Source organism: Populus alba, chromosome 6 (assembly GCF_005239225.2).
Source record: "Populus alba chromosome 6, ASM523922v2, whole genome shotgun sequence".
Taxonomy (NCBI): domain Eukaryota; kingdom Viridiplantae; phylum Streptophyta; class Magnoliopsida; order Malpighiales; family Salicaceae; genus Populus; species Populus alba.
Genome location: NC_133289.1, coordinates 3374478 through 3394291, shown reverse-complemented (window position 1 = coordinate 3394291; position 19814 = coordinate 3374478). Strand labels below are relative to the sequence as shown.

General features: G+C 35.8%; 2 protein-coding genes and 1 pseudogene across 9 annotated transcripts; all 3 read right to left on the bottom strand.

The window, feature by feature from the left end:
- Positions 1-467: 467 nt before the first annotated feature.
- LOC118053141 (DNA-(apurinic or apyrimidinic site) endonuclease, chloroplastic-like) lies at positions 468-2140 on the bottom strand (annotated as a pseudogene).
- LOC118053070 (glycosyltransferase-like At3g57200) lies at positions 503-6648 on the bottom strand. 2 transcript variants are annotated; one of them, XR_004688313.2, is made up of 12 exons: positions 6299-6648; positions 5402-5551; positions 5196-5248; positions 4515-4623; positions 4287-4421; positions 4080-4124; positions 3721-3908; positions 3346-3478; positions 2983-3029; positions 2652-2739; positions 1851-2517; positions 503-1294 (listed from the first exon to the last, which is right to left on the bottom strand). XR_004688313.2 is itself a non-coding variant. In XM_035064219.2 (11 exons), exons 1-11 carry the CDS (start codon positions 6611-6613, stop codon positions 2293-2295), a joined length of 1488 nt encoding a protein of 495 aa, XP_034920110.1. In that variant the 5' UTR covers positions 6614-6648; the 3' UTR covers positions 1684-2292. The 2 variants fall into 2 exon arrangements, 1 of the variants encoding a protein (XP_034920110.1); XM_035064219.2 differs by lacking the exon at positions 503-1294 and having other exon boundaries at positions 1684-2517.
- Positions 6649-8752: 2104 nt separating this feature from the next.
- LOC118053069 (folylpolyglutamate synthase) lies at positions 8753-19635 on the bottom strand. 7 transcript variants are annotated; one of them, XM_035064215.2, is made up of 18 exons: positions 19478-19597; positions 18780-18906; positions 18204-18389; positions 17820-18031; positions 17399-17464; positions 16892-17001; positions 16106-16166; positions 14966-15049; positions 14227-14283; positions 13966-14026; positions 13685-13731; positions 13449-13526; positions 12205-12363; positions 11431-11778; positions 11168-11246; positions 10298-10453; positions 9498-9697; positions 8753-9085 (listed from the first exon to the last, which is right to left on the bottom strand). In XM_035064215.2, exons 3-18 carry the CDS (start codon positions 18382-18384, stop codon positions 9026-9028), a joined length of 1959 nt encoding a protein of 652 aa, XP_034920106.1. In that variant the 5' UTR covers positions 18385-18389; positions 18780-18906; positions 19478-19597; the 3' UTR covers positions 8753-9025. The 7 variants fall into 7 exon arrangements, with proteins under 7 accessions (XP_034920106.1, XP_034920105.1, XP_034920109.1 ...); XM_035064214.2 differs by having other exon boundaries at positions 18793-18906; XM_035064218.2 differs by having other exon boundaries at positions 18853-18906.
- Positions 19636-19814: the final 179 nt, after the last annotated feature.

Below are 19814 nucleotides of genomic sequence, written 5' to 3'. Positions count from 1 at the left end.
GAACTATTTGGTATTCAGAAGTGGCTAAACTGAAATTCTATTCTCTAGATCAGTAGATTGTAATTATGTCATGCTAGTCTGTTGAGTAGTTAGAAACGATTTTGGATTTTAGTAAGCTTCTATGTTCATCCGTGATGTTATTCCGTAATGTGATGTAATTTTATGATATGAATCAGAGAGAGAGTCATCTTCTTCAGGAGAGCGTATATTCAGGATCAAATTTGATGCTCTATGACTCATGAAAATTTATGGACAGAACCAGAAAAGGATAAGCATACTCGAGAGACAATTGCAGTGCCAGAATAACCAAGTTTGGCATTACTACATGTTGAGAAGCTATTCTTATAACCATCAATCAGGGATTGTTTGATGGAATCAACACCCTTCTCCTGCTTTCAAAATCAGAGGAACCAATCAAGAAACTGTCAATTTCACCAAATCAACCCAAGGTTCGGTATGAAAGGGCGCTAGATGCTAGAACCTTGCTCCAGAAATGAAAAAATGTAGTCAAGAAACTCTAAACTAAACCTCATGCGATCAAATATGTAACTGATACTTGCCCGCAGTTCTGTTTCTTGCAAGCACAACACATCAAAGTCTTCCTTTTAGGCAAGCTCAAGAGCAGAGAATCCCTCTAACTTCAATAATGCTCTTAACCAATTGACATTCCAAGACATTAGCTTCACAGAGTCTGCATCAGCAAAAGGTGGAGGCCTCATAGTTCTGGGGTTATATGGAATCCACCCTTTCTGTGGCTTCTTGTGTGCAAGAACTGTCCAGGGTTCAGCTTGAGGTAAAGTAACTAGCATCAGTTTTAATTGAAAGCTTCTCCTTTGTAGTGACTTTGCCAGCATCAACTTTGACAATTTCATCCTCAACGGTGTGATTGTTTCATCCTTCTCTTACTCTGTTTAAACCCAGAAACCTCTGAATCAGTGTTAATGCTTACAGCATAACTTTCATCAGATGTACATTTACTGTTCTTTTGCAGGGAAATATTTCCCACTGAATTGAAGGAAACACATCCTTCTTCCTGAGAGCTTTCACCTGCACTCGTGGGAAACAGCTAACTATCAGAATTTTGTAAATGAGGAAGGTTCCCCGTTTCAATAGTTAGAGAAAGTCCTCTCACACTAACAAATAACATCCGTCAAGTTGAGCTCCCAAAATTACTGCCAGAATACATAAATACTTACTTTAACAGTACTGATTACCATCTATCTGCTTGGCCATGAACTGCTTGAAAGCAGATACAAGGTCCCCTTTACGACCCTTGGCAGGGACTCCAAATTTCCTGAAAATTTGAAGTCAACATTAAACACAAAGGATCAACAAATACAATCGCATGCTTCATTTAGCGATTATGCTTTCCATAGATTTTATGCCTGGAACAAGGTTTGAGCTTCGGCAATTGTAGTTTCCATAGTAGTAGACTCGTAGCGGGGAATGACTGCATCCTTAGGAGTTGTGTTGGGGTATGAAAAGAATACTCAGATGGTATAAAAGTACAAGTTGTTTGCAAATATAAATACTTCCAAGTCAATCAAATGCAAATACGTCGCCTCTTCAGGGAAGAAAAAAATACGAGCCGACATTTTAATGGTTTCTTTAGTTTAAGTTGTGGTAGTGTTTTTCTTTGTTTTTTGGTTCTATTTGTTGGTCCGATAATCTACAAGTGATTAATAAAGACGAAGTTCTTCCTATCATTGATACATAGGTCTCAAAAATCTAACAAGAGTTGATAAAATTCCACACATTTTCACAAAAATAAATGAATAGGCAGCTGCCTAAGTAGAGAGAGTAAGATAGTGGAAATCAACGGCAAGAAGTCATTTCCAATGAAGAACCACCTTCCGTATCATGAATGGGGAATGTATGCTGTAGTATTCGTCCCCTGCAACGTGTGTAAGCCAACAATTGGTCTGGCAGGGCTTCAGATCACAACTGCAGACAATCAGCCACGGCAACCAGAAATACTACCGAGAAGACAAATCATGAATATGTAAGTGATCAGAATCCCGCTCTACACCTCAACTCTATATAACCTAATATCTAAACCAAAATGTACACCAGCGCTTGGGTAATGATCGGGAAGGGCCCCATGAAACTGCACAACGAAGTGCCCCATCTCAACAGTCATAGCTGCTTTTCTTGCTCCCTCGAGTTCCAGTTCATCAATATTTTCAAGAACTTTGACGCCCCTCTCCAATCAAACAACACGAGATAAGACAAGGGGGTCAAGGGTTACTGCGGATGTAATGCGATCACATCTCTATGTGAATATCTTCCAGGTCAGGAGGAGACCGGTGGAATTGCTGAAAATATAGAAGCATCGTCAGAAACTTGCAAGCCCCTTCTTGCAGTTGCCTGAGATTCTCCACCATGACCAATCTTTCTTGAAGAAACAACTCCAGCTGTCATGGAATAGTTGCTATTCTTAACTGATGATATGAACTTCTGTGCTGCTGCTATCACAGAGCTGAAAACACCAGATTCCCCAAGTCGATGGACAATGACCTGTGAACAGAAAATTAAGAAAGGCGTCAGGATTGTCAAATGGTACACAGATCCACACCAACTAAACTCCTATGCAGCTCAAAGATGAACTAGAAAAGAGACTTTGGATGGAAAATTCAGGCAGTGAAACTCACCATGGGAGTGTAGATGCGAGTCAAGATGCCCTTTCTCAGGAGTTTCAGTTTCAGTGCTTCATCAGTCCACATGATCCTTTCCTGGTACCTAATGTAATGAGGTATTGAGTGTGATGATTTAAAATGTTGGTTTATAGCATTTTAGGGCAAAAAACATCACCCAACAAAATAAAGCTAAGGAAACTCGCCATATCATTAGATTTGAGAGCATAGGATAATTGTAGCACATTTTTTAGGTATTTTATTTCACATATGTAACTTCAAGAGGGGTCAATGGATTCATATCAAAATTCTAAGACAAAATATAGGAAAATGGGAGTATAGTTATTACCAGTGAAGCATTTCCTCCTCTGTTTCCGTTGAAGCAATTATGAATGCCTGTTCGGTATAAAACAATGATAGAGTTGTAAGCAAAAAAATTCAGAAATTATCAAGTCTTCTCATGCAATGGTTTTACCGAGTTTTAACACATCCATAGAAGCCCAAGAGATAAAATGCATTTACAGTGAGGGAAATAAAAACAACATATATAATCACAAACTATGATTATGCCTATTGCACATGATAAAGGCATTTTAGGAACAGAATCAGTTCCCACAAAAGAATGAGAGGACAGGCAATAGTTCAATCTAGAAACAAAACAACCAACACAAAAAAAAAAAAAAAAAAAAAAAAACCATGCATGAGGACTTACAGCCATGAACATGAAGCATCTTTTAACATCCTCCTTCATAGGTTTGCATCCACACGGATCACGTCGTGAAGTCAAATCAGAAAATTTAGGGTAGGTGTAATGCAGAACAGCAGCCTCCTCCAATTTAACCTTACTAACAAAGTTTACAGAGAAGCTCTTAAGAGTGTGCAACAAATAAAGAAACGAATGATACAGCTCTCCATGCATCTCGATGATGTTAAGTCAGGAAAGATAAAGGAAATACATCAAAAATTGACATAATGGATGTGCCAATGAGGAGGTCACACGAGGAAAGAAAAAGAAAAAAGGAGATGCATAAGCGCAATAAAATGTATATGCATGTGCATGTGAAGTTATCGGATAGAGTGACCATACTTGGGTGTTTTCATATAGTTATGCCATCTGTGTGCGCCATTAGGACGAAGATGGTCTCGAATACGAGCAGCAGATTTCCCATTCCCACATGTCAGAAAATAGTTTGGATTACCACGGGTTGCTTCCTCATAATTGCCAAAGTATGTATCTTTGGGAAGATGATTGTGATTCTTTTTTAACATTGAGACCTATGTCCACAAATAAATATGAACTATTATTGGTGAGAATAATTGTGTCTGGGACATGAAAATCCAAAAACACACCCGACACGTGAGCCTTCCCCTGCCCCAACACACACAACACATATTAGGCAAATGTTAATATAAATTAGCTTAAGTTCTGAGAAAAATAAACAGTACCTCACTAAAAGGTTCCTTGATATCATCTCGCTCAACACTGCTCTCCTGAAATGATTATGTTCATCAAATATCAAGAAGAACAGCAGAACAAAAGAAACTAATAGTTAAGCGTTGTGATGAGCAGAAAGTTTTTGACACCAAAGCCTACAAATCAACCTTGCAAGAGGTAATATATCATATGAATCTTATAAAAGCAGTTCAACTCACATAATTCGGAAAGATAACCATGTCAACATTTCCAGGCACATCTGACAGCAACTGTCTCAAGAAATATTCACTAGCTCCAGCAGGATGAATTAGCTCATCAGTTTCGAGATGGATAATCCAGTCCATGCTAGCCTCCTGAAATTGCATTGTGTAAAATATGTAAAGCTTTCATCAAACACATCAATAAGCTGATGATTTACAAAGCATATGAGAATGTAATATCCATACCCTTGCCATGACGATTGCCATTTCCATATTGAGGGATTGCTTCACAAATAACTCAAAATTACATGGCTTGTAGAAGAAGCTTGACAACCAGGTCTTGTTCCAGATCCGACTAATAACCCAAAACATAATAAAAGAAACAAAACTAAATGAGATTCAGTCAGATTTAAAACTACAGATATGAAAGTACAAGAATAGCCAGTATCAAAAGGATTGGGGAAAAAAGGCTAGTCATCCCTATTTTAGAATTGAATGGTGAGAAGAGGAACATATGATAAGTAGATTGGACTGAAGCTCAGTTATGTTCTACGAGGTCTAAGTGAACTAAATAGTATCTATCCTAAGCATGTATTTTAAGCAGCCACTGCAATAGGCAAATTTTCCCCACATAATGATTAATATCTTCAGAAGTCCCCCTGGCCAATAATTTTTTTATCAATTCCTTGTATGTTGAATCATTGACAAACATATCAAAGGTTGAATTATGATATGAAAGAGTACACCAAGCCTAAAAATCACAAGGCTAAAATACACTAGGACCTAAGTAATATTTCTAAACATGCCCAATAGAAAAGATGCTGCCATCCTTTTCTGTATACCACATCTATGAATAGAAGAAACTGGTGATCAAAATACTCCAGCTTGGTTAATTAAATAGTGATATCCAAGAGAAAAGGCACCAACCCTCTAGCTTGTTGTTCCTCTAATTCTTTCAATCTGCATATAACTTTCACCCCCTGCAAAAGACATACACAGCCCATAAAAAAACATTCAGAAGATGACAAACAGAAAAATAAAACCACAGAGGAGCTAGCACACACCCCCAGAAGCATAAGACAAGTTACAATTCCAACACAGATGCCGTATCAGGAAATTGAAAATTAACTCACTGGAACTGTTTCCAAAACTTTAGATACGTCATGGGAAGCAGCTTTTCCCTCCACAAAAAGAAAAAAGGTTGAGACTCCCATAACCTTGTGATAAAATATCCATGGTAAAGTTTGTTCTAAGCCAGCAGAAGTGCTTGTCGTTATACATATCTGATGCAAAGCAAAATTACAAAACCCATGTGTGTTAATATCCTCCACATCACTCATGAAACTAAACATTTCAAAAGAACAAATAATCTTGATATCAATAACATTAGATATAATAGCTGCATTTATAAACAATCAATTCAGTTGTTGAACTAACGAACACTTAAGATGGATGGAGAAAGCAGTTAAAAATCTGAAGTGCCAACAAATTACCATAAACCGGGGGTAGGCTAAATGAAACTAAATCTAGGACTAATATGCATTCGACTTGAATTATCAACAAAGGCAATGCTAAAATGATCAGGTCAGCATTTAAGCAACTGTTAACACAATCACCTGACACAACTGTTCTTATTGATCATATTTTTGCTGTGATCAAAGCACTTCAAGCCCGCCCGCCCGCCCCCCCCCCAAAAAAAAAAAAAAAATTTTCAGCGATCAAATAAACACTCAATTTTGTTTTTTGTCATTAGAGAAATGATCAAATGAAATAAAGCTAAAAACACTACCTTGAGTCAACAAACCCCCCCCCCCCCCCAAAAAAAAAAAAAGATAAAAAAAATAAAATAAAAAATAAAAGCCATAACTTTCATTTCAAATGTCCAATCAATCTTTTTAATCGAATCCTAACCTTACACTATTAGATTCAGCATTTTGCCAGATTTCCAGATTCTAAACCAAACCCGAAAACCCATAAAAAATCAATCACTCCCGAAACAACCCGACAAATACTATATAAAAAAAACTCACCTTGGGTTTCAGATCCGACCCGAACCCGAATTTCCAATCACGAAAATAAGGGAAAGAAAGGGAATGACGCTGACCCAGAAGATCCGAATTCCTAACCACATCCTTAGTCAAGCCACTGGTAGTCTCCATTACGGGAAATTCATGGTGATCATGTGACCACCGGGTAGTGGGGTCGGTCAACCCGCCCCGGCATTGAAGAACAAATGCAAACCCGGCAAGAGCTAATGGAAGAAGAGTTAGAAGTAACACTAGAAGCGAAGTAACAAGTTGCGTGGATGTTTGTGATATTGACGTGGGAGGTCTTAAACCCGCCATTTGAAAGAAATAAATAGGGAGGGAGGGAGGGAAGGAGGGAGAGTTAGGGGTTGTTTGGGAATATGGTATTGATTTTTAGCGTGTTTTTTTTTATTTTTAAATGTATTAAATAATTTTATTTTATTTTTTTAAATATAATTTTAATATTACTATATCAAAAAAAAAAAAATATTTAGTCAACCTACACGTTAATCGAAATTAGAATTGCAGGGTTAGAGAGATGAAGGAAAGCTAAGTTCAACATCTATGGAATCTTTGACTGGATATGATAGAAAAATAAAATAAAATAAAAATTGTATAACCTGGTTCTGAATCTTTAAACATTGGTAGGTAGAGCGTGATACTGTAATATTTATTATTTTTTACTATATCAAGATAATGTTTTACTTATATTAAATTTTGTGATTATATTTATATATATTGTTTAGATAATTACGTATCTTTTTTCTACTTTTTTTATTATATATATATTTTGTAATTATATTTATGTATGTTATTGAGTATGCAATTATTTAATTCATTTTATGAATTAATTTTGGTTTTCCCCTTTATTCTATAAAAATTAACTGGATTTAGACATAAAAAATTAAAAAAATAACCCACTAAAAAACTAACAGAACAAAGTGAACCAAAATGAAAATGATTAGTTTTGAACCAGTTTTTGGTTAGATTCGATTCTAATTATTCATATTAAAAATCTCAGTTTAGTTTTTTTTTTTTTTTTTTTAAATAAAAAACAGAGCCGAAAACTTGAACCATTCCACAACGTGTGCAGGTTTTAGACCATTCAGCCTCATGAAAAACCGTAGGATGAAAATGATGCACTACAATCTGAGCAAGAGTCACCAAGCTAGTGCGATGGATGTTTTGTTCAAGAATTATCTATGCTTCCACTGAATAATTCCAGAGATTAGGGTTGCCTTTTAATCAAATTTCTTCCCACTCGACTCTCCTGTTAGGGCATTGTAGTGGAACACAACATCCATGGTGGATTATTAGCAAAGAACACCCCTTATAGAGGGGTGTGACAAACGCATCATCTTTATCAGAAAACAATGAGCTGAGCCAATGGCATCATGGAGACATGGACCTTTATCTCGAGTTCTATAGAAGGGTTTCCACATGTTTTAGATAATGTGATTGCCCAATACAATCCTTGTACTGCTCTAATTATCTTATCAGTGGATGCTTCCGAGTCTAGCTTTGAATCATTAGCTGAATACAATAACTTTCTCACACCACCTATAGAAAGCAACCAACATTACAAGCATGAAAGCTATGGGGGATATAGATGGTTAGTGGATCTTAAATGCAAGTTGTCTTCTTTCTAACATGGCACAGCTCTGCTGGATATTTCTGCTTTTTAAAGCTTAGCAACTTCCAAAGTTAGCTTGCAGGTCACATGGATGATGATAAGAAAGAGGGTTAAAGGGTCTACTCTAATTGGCCCCAACTTTCATAAAGTTTTCATCTTCATCTAGCTTTGTAGCTCGGATTATCACTATCGTATGGTGACCATCTTCAATGATTTTCCAATTTCTATCGAGGGCACTACACCAACCCCATAAATGATGATTCCTCAACCAGTTTAATACGCCCCTTGTCAATTTGTGATGCTTGGTGACATATTTATAGAAATGAAAAGCACAAAAACAGCTGTATAAACCTGAATCATAGCTTATGAGACCTTTTCTTATCAGTTTGAAATCCAGTTTAAATAGCTCCCTTCTCTCCAAAAAAGCTTACCGACATAACATTAAACCACAAAAAATAAAAATGTTTTTCATCATTTATGTTCCTATCCAATGGCCCAAGGCTGGCAGGAACAGTCAAACAGAAGCCATAAAGAAGTTAACTGTGAAAAGTTGAGGGTCTCTTTGGAACATATATCACCTCACAACCAAACCACTCGGAGCATCTACATATCAGCGGTTTAGATTTGAGATCTACCGGAAAGTATTAGGTTCAAACATGGGCAGGATGGATTGAGGAGTGGGAATAGGAGTAGGTTAACCCCTGTTTACAACCTAAGACTCATTGTACCTCACTCTGGGCCAAAAAAAAAAAAAAAACCCAACAATAGCTCTTCTGATGATCCCCAGGGCATCAGCAATTACTTCAAAATAAGATATCAAAGCATTGAAAATCTCCAAATTTAAATTTATTGATTCAGATGACAACCAGATACATGGAAGAATTTCATATACCAATACAATAGTTTTGTAAATGATAATAATGATACACAATGTTACTTGCACAAAAAATATAATTATGCTGCCCACTTGCTTATGAATAAGCATAATTGGATTGTATGGTGTACCTTGTTTGCTTTAAAATGTGGACAAGAATCAATGTCGAAGAATGGTTAAGAATCTTTAGGACAATCCCAACTAGAGTGTCTTGTAATATACGTCATCTCCTTATTAGCTTGAGTACATCTCCAACTAGATGCAATGATCCAGTGACAAGAACCTGTAAATCCACCAACAATGGCTTCCTGGTTAGCACTACTGTTTGACAATCAACGCACCTCACAAACATTTGTTTCTTTTAGAGATGGGTTGCATGAGAGAAGGCGGGCGTCTTCTTTGTTAAGTGAAGACATTTGCATCCACTAATTTTCAGAAGAAAAAAAAAAACCTAAAAGAGGACCAGAAGAAATTCACTCATTTCTAGAGCATTTTTACCAAAGTGTTGGTGAACGAACAATAGAGGCAATCTCTTCTCAAATTGATGAAATTGAGAATTTAGAGAGGAATCTGTCAACTGGTAAAGGTCTTTGTCCTCACCCTTAACAAACAGAAATTGTAACCGTAACATTATTTCCTCCATGCACATTGTTTGACATAATGAAATGAAAACCCATCTAAGAGAGAAATATTACCTGAAGTCTTAAGGAAGGGTTCTCTCTAACACAATGCCTCAACCATTTTATCGTCAATGGCAATGAAGGAATTACAGCACTGCAAGCCAAATATCCATCTGTAGGACTGCAATTAGAAGCATCCTCATAAAGGAATTGATGACGTGGTAAGGTCTCTGCACCATCCATCTTGGTACTTTTTTCAAGTAAAGAATCTGTATCTGCAGGCAAATGAAAAAGAAAAGGCATAAGGTGCTGCCTATTACAAAATGCAATGGCACCAAAAGAGGTTCCTTTGACAAACAACAATACGTTATTGTAGCATGATTCAAATGGCCTGAGCAGGAATAACATGCAAAAATATAGTCAGGGAGAGTAAGAAGCACATGGGTTTTCCATTGCTACGGAGACTATGGCCACAGTTTCACTTGCAATGATGCTTGATTGGCTAAATCACATAAGTGGGTAAATTCATGTCATGGGTAAAGAGAAAAACCATACATCAAGCCCGGGGGTCACTGCATTGTAACAGTTCATGCTGCTGCTATGTATGTAGCTCCCTCAGTTCACTCCTCACATATCCTTTTCTTTCTAGATTTTCCTTCTATATTCATATAATACAGAAATATGGGGAAAGACAGACAATACAGTAGCCAGTTTAGTCTGCACTCTGTGCATAGTTTGGCGTGTTTGCTATTTTATGGTAAACCAAGCTTTCTTTGATCATCATTGTCAAAAAAAAAAAAAAGAAGAGGGAAATCAGACATACACAAACAAAATATTAAGATGTGTAAGTATTTCAGGGTGGCAAAAAGTAGTACCTATCCCGTGGACAATCTTCTCCCAGAGTCTCTGCAGGTTGAATTGCCATGACAAGTCCTTGCTAGAGATATCTGAAGGGACAACTGAGGTACCAGAAGTAACCTTGTTAAATGTTGAGATACTTGGGACAAAAATGGCCTTTGAGAAGAAAGTACCTGAAAAAGACACGAATCATTTTGAACACATCAGTGTTCTGAGTTTTTACTCTGATGCAGATAATTTTTGTGCAGAAGTAAGAAGGAAAAGAAAGATGGAGTATTTATTTCTAGGCATAATTTCTCATCATAGAGAAACTGGTTCCATTAGCAGTATTTGGACAACCTCACTAAATAAGTATATCTTGTGTCCCAATTGGCAGATTCAAGAATTGACATTCAACTGAAATTGGCATCATAAATCAGCTGAAGTTTGTTTGAACTGTAATTTTCCAGCACGAAGCATGTAAATTACCATTCTTTTAGTGCTTCCAGTGAAATCCACCTGACCTCTTGTGTATTTTTTTCCTTCATTTTTTTTTTAAATCCAAGAGATAAGTTTTTTTGGCTACAAGAAAGCATTGGTTTTCATGACTTGCCATGTAATAAGAGTGATGGCTTAACAACCATAACAAAACAATGCAGCCACAGACAGAAAGCAAATAGAAAAATTGAATCAAGTTAAGTAGCATGAAAAGAAAGACATGCATAATTTAGTAAACAAAAGTAAAAGCATCAAAGAAGCAACCTGATCATAAAACCAACACAGCTGTTCTTAATGGTTGTCATATGCCAAGACTAGGTTAAACTTATATGAAAAGGGACAGAGCCTCACACTCACACACATATATAGAGAGAGATTGATGAGTTTTTTTTTTTTATTATTTTTTTTACCTGAGGAAGCACATGTACTCACAAGCCGTGGAAGCAAGATCTGAGGATCTCTAACATCCATGCAATTAAATAAAAGAATCTACAAGAAGGTATGGATAATGATAAGTGAGAAGGTAATAAATGAAAACAGAATGAACACTCCAAAAAACTCTTCACTATGCAAAACAAACAAACAAACAATGATGGGATTAAATAAGCATCCAGAAAACAACCCAGCGCATTAAGCTCCCAAACCAAATCAAGCTGGTTATTCTGAATATCACCTTCTTTGATATTTTATTGATTTCTTGAATGTTGAATTTCTCATGCTGCATGTAACCATTTCCCGGCACTTTTTTTATACTTTCATGTGAAGAAAATGAAACCAGTGATGGTGATAGATTGTCTTCTTTAACAGCACTAGAAAACCATTCGGCGCAAACCTCCATGCTCTCTGGACTGTGAGCTCCATCCAAGTAGAAAATGAGATCGCCCGAAGTTTCAGCTACTTCTGATGAAATACAGGAGCTTGAAGTTGAGGAAAGATCAGGAACTATTTGAGCCCTCCCAGCAATATGTGCTTTAGAAAGACCTCTAAGAAATGCCTCTGGTAAATTAGCTTCCTTGTTATCCTTTCAACAGTCCACAAAACTGATCAGTGAATAACTTGTGGTAAAACAACCAAATTCTGAATATAGAGGATGACTACCATTTATCACATCCTTAAATACTGGCAACTTACAAAAATGGAATCAAAAGAAGAAACAGAAAGGGTACACCATTCACAGCTTCCAAAAAGATAGATATGAGACAGAAAGATACCAGAATGACCAAATGGCTTAGAGTATGTACCCGTAAATATTTATTACAGACGCTCACAAGCACGCATGCAAGCACAAATACTGTAAATGGCATGCATCTATGAGTGTATTTGTTATTATCAGAAATTAACTAGGTCCAGACCATGAAAAAGAACAGAATCTATAGAGTTTAAAAGCCCAACACTAGATTGATTTTACGTAATATATACAGTATGAGAAATGGCCTGTAAAACTAACATTTTGGAATAGCTTCTCCCAATTTCCTGTTCTTTGAAGCCAACATTTGCAAAGGGAAACAGCAAGACCAGCATTAGACAACTGATGATCGCCAGACAAACTAAGCTTTAGTCCATTCAACTCATTTGAATCAAGAGGTTCCACTACTTTCAGGGGGACCTGCAATCAGCAAGAAAATATCTATCAGCAATGCCACTGGCAGTCTCTGTAGGCATGTGCTCAAGCATATGGATACAAGCTTTTGAAGGTTCAATAATTAATATTGAAACATGATAATGGAAGAATGAAGATCACAAATACAAGGGTGGGAATCATAAATAGGTATATGTTGGTGATGCAGCCAACAAAAAGATCAACTTTATGTGATTTTATTTGATTTTACAACTAACAGCCAACTCTGTAGTTCTGAAATTTGAAGGGTTATCTCTGTAACTTTCAGATATGCTGGAAATTTTACAGGTCTAGATTTCTGTTTTGGTAGAATTCAAAGCATAAAATAATAGTAATATATTCTTATTTAGCAAGCTAAGTCCTTACTAGGAGTACCAGGAACTCCTTACATATGTAATCTTTCAGTAAGCACAATGACAATATTTTGAGAGGAACTCCAGTGATATGCTCACCGCGACTGTGTGATGAAATCAACCTTAGGTGAGATTCCTAAGAATCCTAGATAAGATGCTAAGTTCTTATTCAGGGAGTGATTCCTTGAATCTACCAGTGTGAGGCCGCCAGTTTTCACCTTGATTTTCTTTTATTTACATAATTTCAGATATATGTTCAATGTTCAAGCCCTAAACCCACTAAATTTCATAACCTTGACCTAAAATACCATCCAGAACTTTCCCTAAATGTGTCCTGCAGCAGTTCGGTAATGAAAATTTGGGTCCTGGAATATGGAAATTTTTTTATTATTGTTTCGATTTTAACCTATCCTCTGTGCATTCACAAATTATGCAGGTGTACAATTTTTTTGACAATTAGGGTACATTTGGTAACGTGGTGCATGTTGCCAAACACATACTTAGTTCTTGGATGAGCATGCATGTATCAAGAGTAGTCAATAATAGTTCTATTGGATCAGACGGGGATACTTTTGCATGAAAATCTAAGTGATGTAGACAAAACAGAATGAAGGCTACATTTTATTTATGTGAAAAAAAGTAAATGTACCAGCAGATAGTTTACAAGAGCAGGGAAAAAAAAAAAGAATTTGCTAATAGCAAACTGAGAGCAACAGTTACCATCAGTTCTTGGGCATTCTCCTGAAGAACATCCATTGCTTCAGAGACTTGTGGCACAGTAAAGGCAGGAATTTGATGCTTCGGGAACAGAAAAGATATGAATTCAATTCAGAAAATACTTGAAAATGAATACTGCCAATTCAAATAATCAAAATAGATAAATTGCTATAAATAGCTGAATAGCAAAGAAAGCAAAAGTTGTGCTAGTTTTAACTGCTTACATATGAGTTTTATACCTTGAAAATTCCAGCCTTGTGTGAAGCAATCTGTCCAATGGTATTGCCTGCACAATAGCACAGTATGTGGTTTAATAATTCATTGCTTCTTTCTGTACCAAGTATTAAACTGTACAAAACCCTTGGAAAACTAAAGAAACTGCTGAAAGTTACTATCTTAGTGACACCTGATTCTAGAAAACAAAACCAACAATTAAGCATGCTAACACAAATATGTATCAGGAGACTCAAAATAAATGCAAGAAGTTGCTGAGAAAGGTGGATTTCAGAAAATGGTATACCCAATGCTTCTGTGTGGTCCATTCCCAGAGAAGTAATGCCACAGACAATGGGCTCTTCAATCTGCAAGGATTTATCAACAAAATTCCATCACCAAGAATTTTTTTATTATCACAAACCTCATTATTCCCTTTTATCTTAGAATCCTCCAATAAACAGCTAAACAGAAAAACAGTATTTTCCTTTGCCATTAGAGTACGTATATTTTTAAGGTACTCAATAATAATAATAATAATCAGATAATTCTAGGGAAAGATAAATACCGCATTTGTTGAATCATTTCTTCCACCAAGACCAACTTCAATGATAGAAACATCTACCTGTAGAAAAGGAAAAGCAAAACAGAGTCATTAACTCAGAAGCAATGAAGATAAACTGTTTATGTGGAGGGTGGATATAAGCAAAAATAATTTGATACAAAAGGTGTTGGGCCATGAAAGGAACATGTCAGTGTATACATGCAGTCATGTCAGCTGAAAAGCTTTCTCATACAATTCAAGAATAGCAACGTATCAAGGACATACATCTACAAACATCAGCAATGACCAAAGAAGAAAGTTGCCAGCAACTGTAACAGCTTTAAGTTAGGTATGACATTCATTGTTGGAAAATGTACAATAGCTCAATAAAGATGCAATGAATTTAACAGTCAAAATGGATTCTTTTACTGTATTTTCAAACAGCAAAATGAGATTTGTGTACAGTACTAGTGCCCTACCATTACATTTCAAAGGAAAAATTCCTGTGGCGGAAATCTTTTCCAATGAAATTCAGTATCAGGAGACAGGATTGGTGTCCACATGCAATATCATGAACTAAGGCAAATAATATTTTTGGGATTTTTCATGAATGCAAAGGTCCCAGTTATTGCAGAGATCTTAATGCCTTTAGTTATGCTAACTTACATATGCAAATTAAGAGGTTAGAGATAAACCTCTCATTGCAACTGCTAGGCTGGTAATCTAAATAAGCTCCAATATAAATTAAGAAAATGTAGCTGACCTGTTCGCAGACAAATATTTTGAATGCCAACACAGTTAGGAACTGAAATAGCGGGGGCATTGGCAGGTCCTCAGTTTCATGTTCCTGAAAAGCAAAATTTACAGAATCAAATAACTGCCATGCATAGATTGTGATTATTGAAGCAGATAAAGGCATCAGATTGGATAGTCAGCCTTCAAAGTACTGACAAGCAGGGACTAAAATAAAGGAGTATCACTGATACACCAATTTGGACCCAACTTCTAAAAATCAAGGCCAAATTCAGCTTCACGGAATCCTATTAATACGTCTCTTATCTTCCCTTACAAATTACATGTTCGACTGTTTTTACTGACATTTCCATTTAGAAACATGAAGGGGTTAATTAGGCACAAGCAACACAGATACTAAAGTCCTGCCATTGCCTTCTTTACTGCAAGGTAAGGATAAAAGGTGAATGCTTCAAATGCCCAAATTTGAAGGTCTGAAGCAACATAAATACTAAAGTCCTGCTTGTGCCTTCTTTACTGTAAGGGAAGGATAAAAGGTGAATGCTTCAGATGCCCAAATTTGAAGGTCTGTGAGGCTGTAAAATGAACCAAAAAGCTTGGCAACAGCTGGAGCTGAACCAAAAATCCCATGATTGGCAGAGAATTTCATTAAGATTTAAAGTTTGGTTTGGTGTTAAACTTTATCAAAAAAGGTCAAGATAAAACAATTTTACTTCATACTTAACAAAGAATTACCATAGAGGAGGGGAAATAAATTACCAAAGATTTTTACATATATGTAAATGTTACTGATAAGCATATGATCACTAAAATAGAAAGTTGGGCACTAATTGAAGATGTATATTGACTTCATTTGTTAAGCACATGAATCAGTTTGAACTCATAAGGAAAACTGATAACACTATGTAAAGCTGATAGCACAATAATGTTACACAAAAGTGGTCTAAAGACCAACGTTCACTTTAAGGCAATAATGAAGACACAAAAAAAGTTCCAGAAAAAGTAATATTAAAGGCCAAAGTGGTTTCAAGGTCTATGACTCATAGGCAAAATGATCTCTTCACAATCCAAAAATTCCACCTTAAAAGAAAACTAACTTGTATGATCTTATTATAGCTCCTGAGAACCATTGAAAGCAAAGGATTGGTACCTTCAACCGATTCCAGCAATTCCAAAAATACAATAGAAATTTATCTTCAGATATGTCCACTCTGCAAAATTAACTAAAAGTTAGACCTGAAACAAGATACCCATAGCACCATTCAAATCAACCAAGAAAATGACTGAAATTAAAAATGCATTAAGATACATAAACATAGCTACAATTGTATTTAAATCTGATTCATATCAGTGGATTTAGACTTCATACATCTAAAAAGACTGTTTTCTACCAATGCACCTCCTCTTAGGAAGAGAAATCCTCAACCCAAGCCGATTGACTTAGTAACCACATGCATCAAACTATTTCAAAATGGTGCTAGTGCTCTTTTGTCAAACCAGCTTGTTATTTCCACAAAATCCTAAGTTTACCTCTCGATTGACATACAGACAAGTCAAATAAAGTTATTAGAATGGGAAGATGACATGGAATGATATAGCCAAAGATTCATGGAAACAGAGGCTACCAGCCTCTTTTGGAAAAAACTGACAAGGTCTAAGTGCATTGGAAGACCTACTGGTTATTGAGTGGTCTCATCATTTTTGCACAAGATGTAAGGATCTTTTTTTTTCCCCAATGGCATTAGATTTTCTAGCCCTCTACTATTAGGGGATCTGTTTCTTGTACTACTTTTATTGTTGTCATGGAACTTATGATCATGGATGGTTTTGTTTCCACAGAAGAGGAGGAGTGAAGGAAAGGGAAAGGAGAGTCCGTCCGATCAAGTAATGCACAACATAATGGATAAACAAAGATGGAACTCAATAAAAAACTAACCCATTTATCCGGAATCTTTCTCTAACATCAATTAGGTGAGGAGAAGTAAACAGCCCTGTTCGAAAACCAGATTCCCTTAACATAGCCTCGCAGAATGTGCATGTTGAACCCTGAAGTATGGATCCATCAAAGGAAGATGAAACTGAGTTTAAGAAAGTGTGATAAAATATTATCACATGTTTTAATATGATTCTCATGCGTAATATAGAACAAAATCTAGTAGTATATACATAGATAGAAGTTTCCAGAGAAGGATATTAATATCAATGCCATGCAGACACCCTAGAACTGAAGTCATACAACTATACTTCTATCCTCACGCTCATATCAACTCACATTATTGAGTAATTCTGATGCAGCTCTCCCCTTTCAGAGAACATAATTGTTTTCAAATAGTAACAACAATTAACATTATGCTTGATATAAGGTTAAATCAAATTTCAAGGAGTGGATTATGGTCTAAACCTGGTTAATTTGTTAAGCAAATATATTAAAATGGATCAGTACCTTCCCTTTAGTTCCGGCAACATGGATAATTTTGAGCCCAGCCATATGCTCTTCCAAGTCTAGTATCTGAAGATAAACATCCATTCAATCATTCAACTTCAGGAGATTTCATTCAGGAAAAGAATGGGAAAAAATAGAAAACTGATATTCCAATCTGATGAGGTGCGGTAAAAACCTCAATAAGCACTTTCTGTTCCTACTACATGGAAATAGGTTGACCATAAAATGTATTGATCCCTTGCTTGTCAGAGACAACATCAATAAATAAGATAAACCAATTATCATTATTGATCCACAGAAAATGGAAATGGGCAGTCATATTAACTTGTACACAGTTGAGAAATATAGCTGGTTCATAGACCCTTGATCACATAAATACTTGAGCATCTGCAAAAAGTTGGAAGAATAGTAATATTGTTACCTTAAGATATATCCGCATCCTGTCCAATTTTCCATATTTACCACCAATCCCCATTCGATCTCCGCGTTTTTTCTGTCTAATAAGGGAAGAAAGAGCTTCCATGGCTACTTCATATGAAGTTGAAAGAGGCACATCTTGCGAGTAATCTATGATAGCCACATTACTTTCCAGTTTTTCCATGTTTTGAGATGCCATGTTTCGACACCTAAAACCTGAAATGTTAAACCAATAAAAGAAGTATTAAAACTACTAATCAACCTGTCACACCCCAGATCAAGATTATTAATACCATGTACATTCTTATTTCATATAAAAATTTGTTCAGTTAAAGTGCTCATTGTTTAAATATCAATAAATATTAAGCAGCTGCAATTATCATATTACCTATTTCCTGGGAAAGGATTTTCCTATGTCTGCTCAGACTATACATGTCTACATGAGCTGGTTGGAAGGAAAATTTCCATGGTGTTCTGATGGAGAATTGACTTTCTCTTTTATGGAAGTGCGGAACTCCAAATATCCCACCTTTCAGATGAGTACTTGTATGAATTAGTGCTGGAAACATCAACCCTGCAAAAAAATAGAAAGTAAAATAACAGGCCAATTCAACTCAATGAACTAATTTTTCTTTCAAATAAAAAGTCAATTGTTGTACGAAACAAGCCAGCAATTTTTTCTTCTTATAGTAATAATTGATAACATATAACCATTTCCTAGATCAAATATTTGCCTCTATTGTCAGTTTGTGACCGTGACTTCCCTGAACAAGGATCATATTCATACTTAAGAACAGCATACAGGAAATCCTTGGTAATTAAAAAAATAAATAACTGAATTTCCCAAATATCCTTAATGTCAATGTCCATATTCTTCCTCGCATACTGTGAAAAATAATATATCTTTACCTCAGTTACTAATAGATTCATGCAAAAACAAACTTCACAGAAAAGGGTCCAAAACCTAAAGTCTTTACAAGAATATCCTAGAGGAAAGCTAGATGCAACTTGTTGGCAGAACTCTTTCTATCACCAACCGATTCACATTTTCCAATTCCAGGTCTCCCACCAGTCTATCTACATATCAGCTACTGCAAAGAAAATATTACACGAAAAAACACAGCTTTAAACTCCACTTCTCAATTTCAACATTAAAACCACAAACTCCCAATATCAGATCAAGCAAAAAAAAACTCCCTACTAGACAATAAAACAGGACCCTAACATGATGGGAACATCCAACTCTCACTGTCTGCTTGTTTCCATGTGAGAGAAAAACAATTCAAAACAACAAAAACTTAGAAAGGATTATTTCTATGGCAAGTTACAAGATGCCCAGAACTTCATTTCTCTCATTAGCAAATTTAAATATAATAACAAGGAACAAAATAACCCAATAAAAAGAAAGCATCTTTCTTTCACTTAAACAATATTTACTAATAAACATCTCTATAAAGCATGGATACCATCAATCCCACTTCAAGAAAATAACACTTCCAAGTTCCAAAATCCAAAAAAGAAAAGAAAAGAAAAAAACCAAATCATGTTCCATTCTATATACATGTAAGTGGGCGGGTGGCAATTTTTACATAAAGTTGTTTCCCTGTCAACAGAGTACAAGTTTGTAAATAAAGACAGGGAAAGAAAGAGAGACATACTCACCAAGGAAGTAATGAGAGAGGGAACCATTTTTTGGGAGTTGGGCTGGCAGCACTTGCCTCTCAGACCAGTATCTGCGGTTCGTGCCGGTGGCCGAAGATTTCATATCTACTCAAGGCATTTTATATAAGGCGTGTGTCTAATAGATTAAAAAACGTCCACAGAAACAGGGAAAAGTAGAGTAAATCTCAAAAAAGTCCCCACCCGAGAGGAGAGATTGGGATGTCTTTTTTTTTTTTTTTTTTTTATCTCAAATTAAGATTCTATTTATATTTTATTTTAAAAATATTTTAAAAAAATTAATGTTTTTAATTTTTTTAATTTAAATTAATTTATTTAA

Coding starts and splice junctions, on each gene's coding strand:
- LOC118053069 (XM_035064212.2), bottom strand. CDS start 19,580: ATGAAATCTTCGGCCACCGGCACGAACCGCAGATACTGGTCTGAGAGG. Junction 14,284..14,965: donor AAATATTTGTCTGCGAACAG/GTCAGCTACATT, acceptor CCTTTTCTACAG/GTAGATGTTTCTATCATTGA. Junction 9,086..9,497: donor ACCCTTCCTTAAGACTTCAG/GTAATATTTCTC, acceptor GTGGATTTACAG/GTTCTTGTCACTGGATCATT.
- LOC118053070 (XM_035064219.2), bottom strand. CDS start 6,613: ATGGCGGGTTTAAGACCTCCCACGTCAATATCACAAACATCCACGCAA. Junction 4,125..4,286: donor TGGTTATCTTTCCGAATTAT/GTGAGTTGAACT, acceptor TAATCATTTCAG/GAGAGCAGTGTTGAGCGAGA. Junction 2,740..2,982: donor GAGGAGGAAATGCTTCACTG/GTAATAACTATA, acceptor TCATTACATTAG/GTACCAGGAAAGGATCATGT.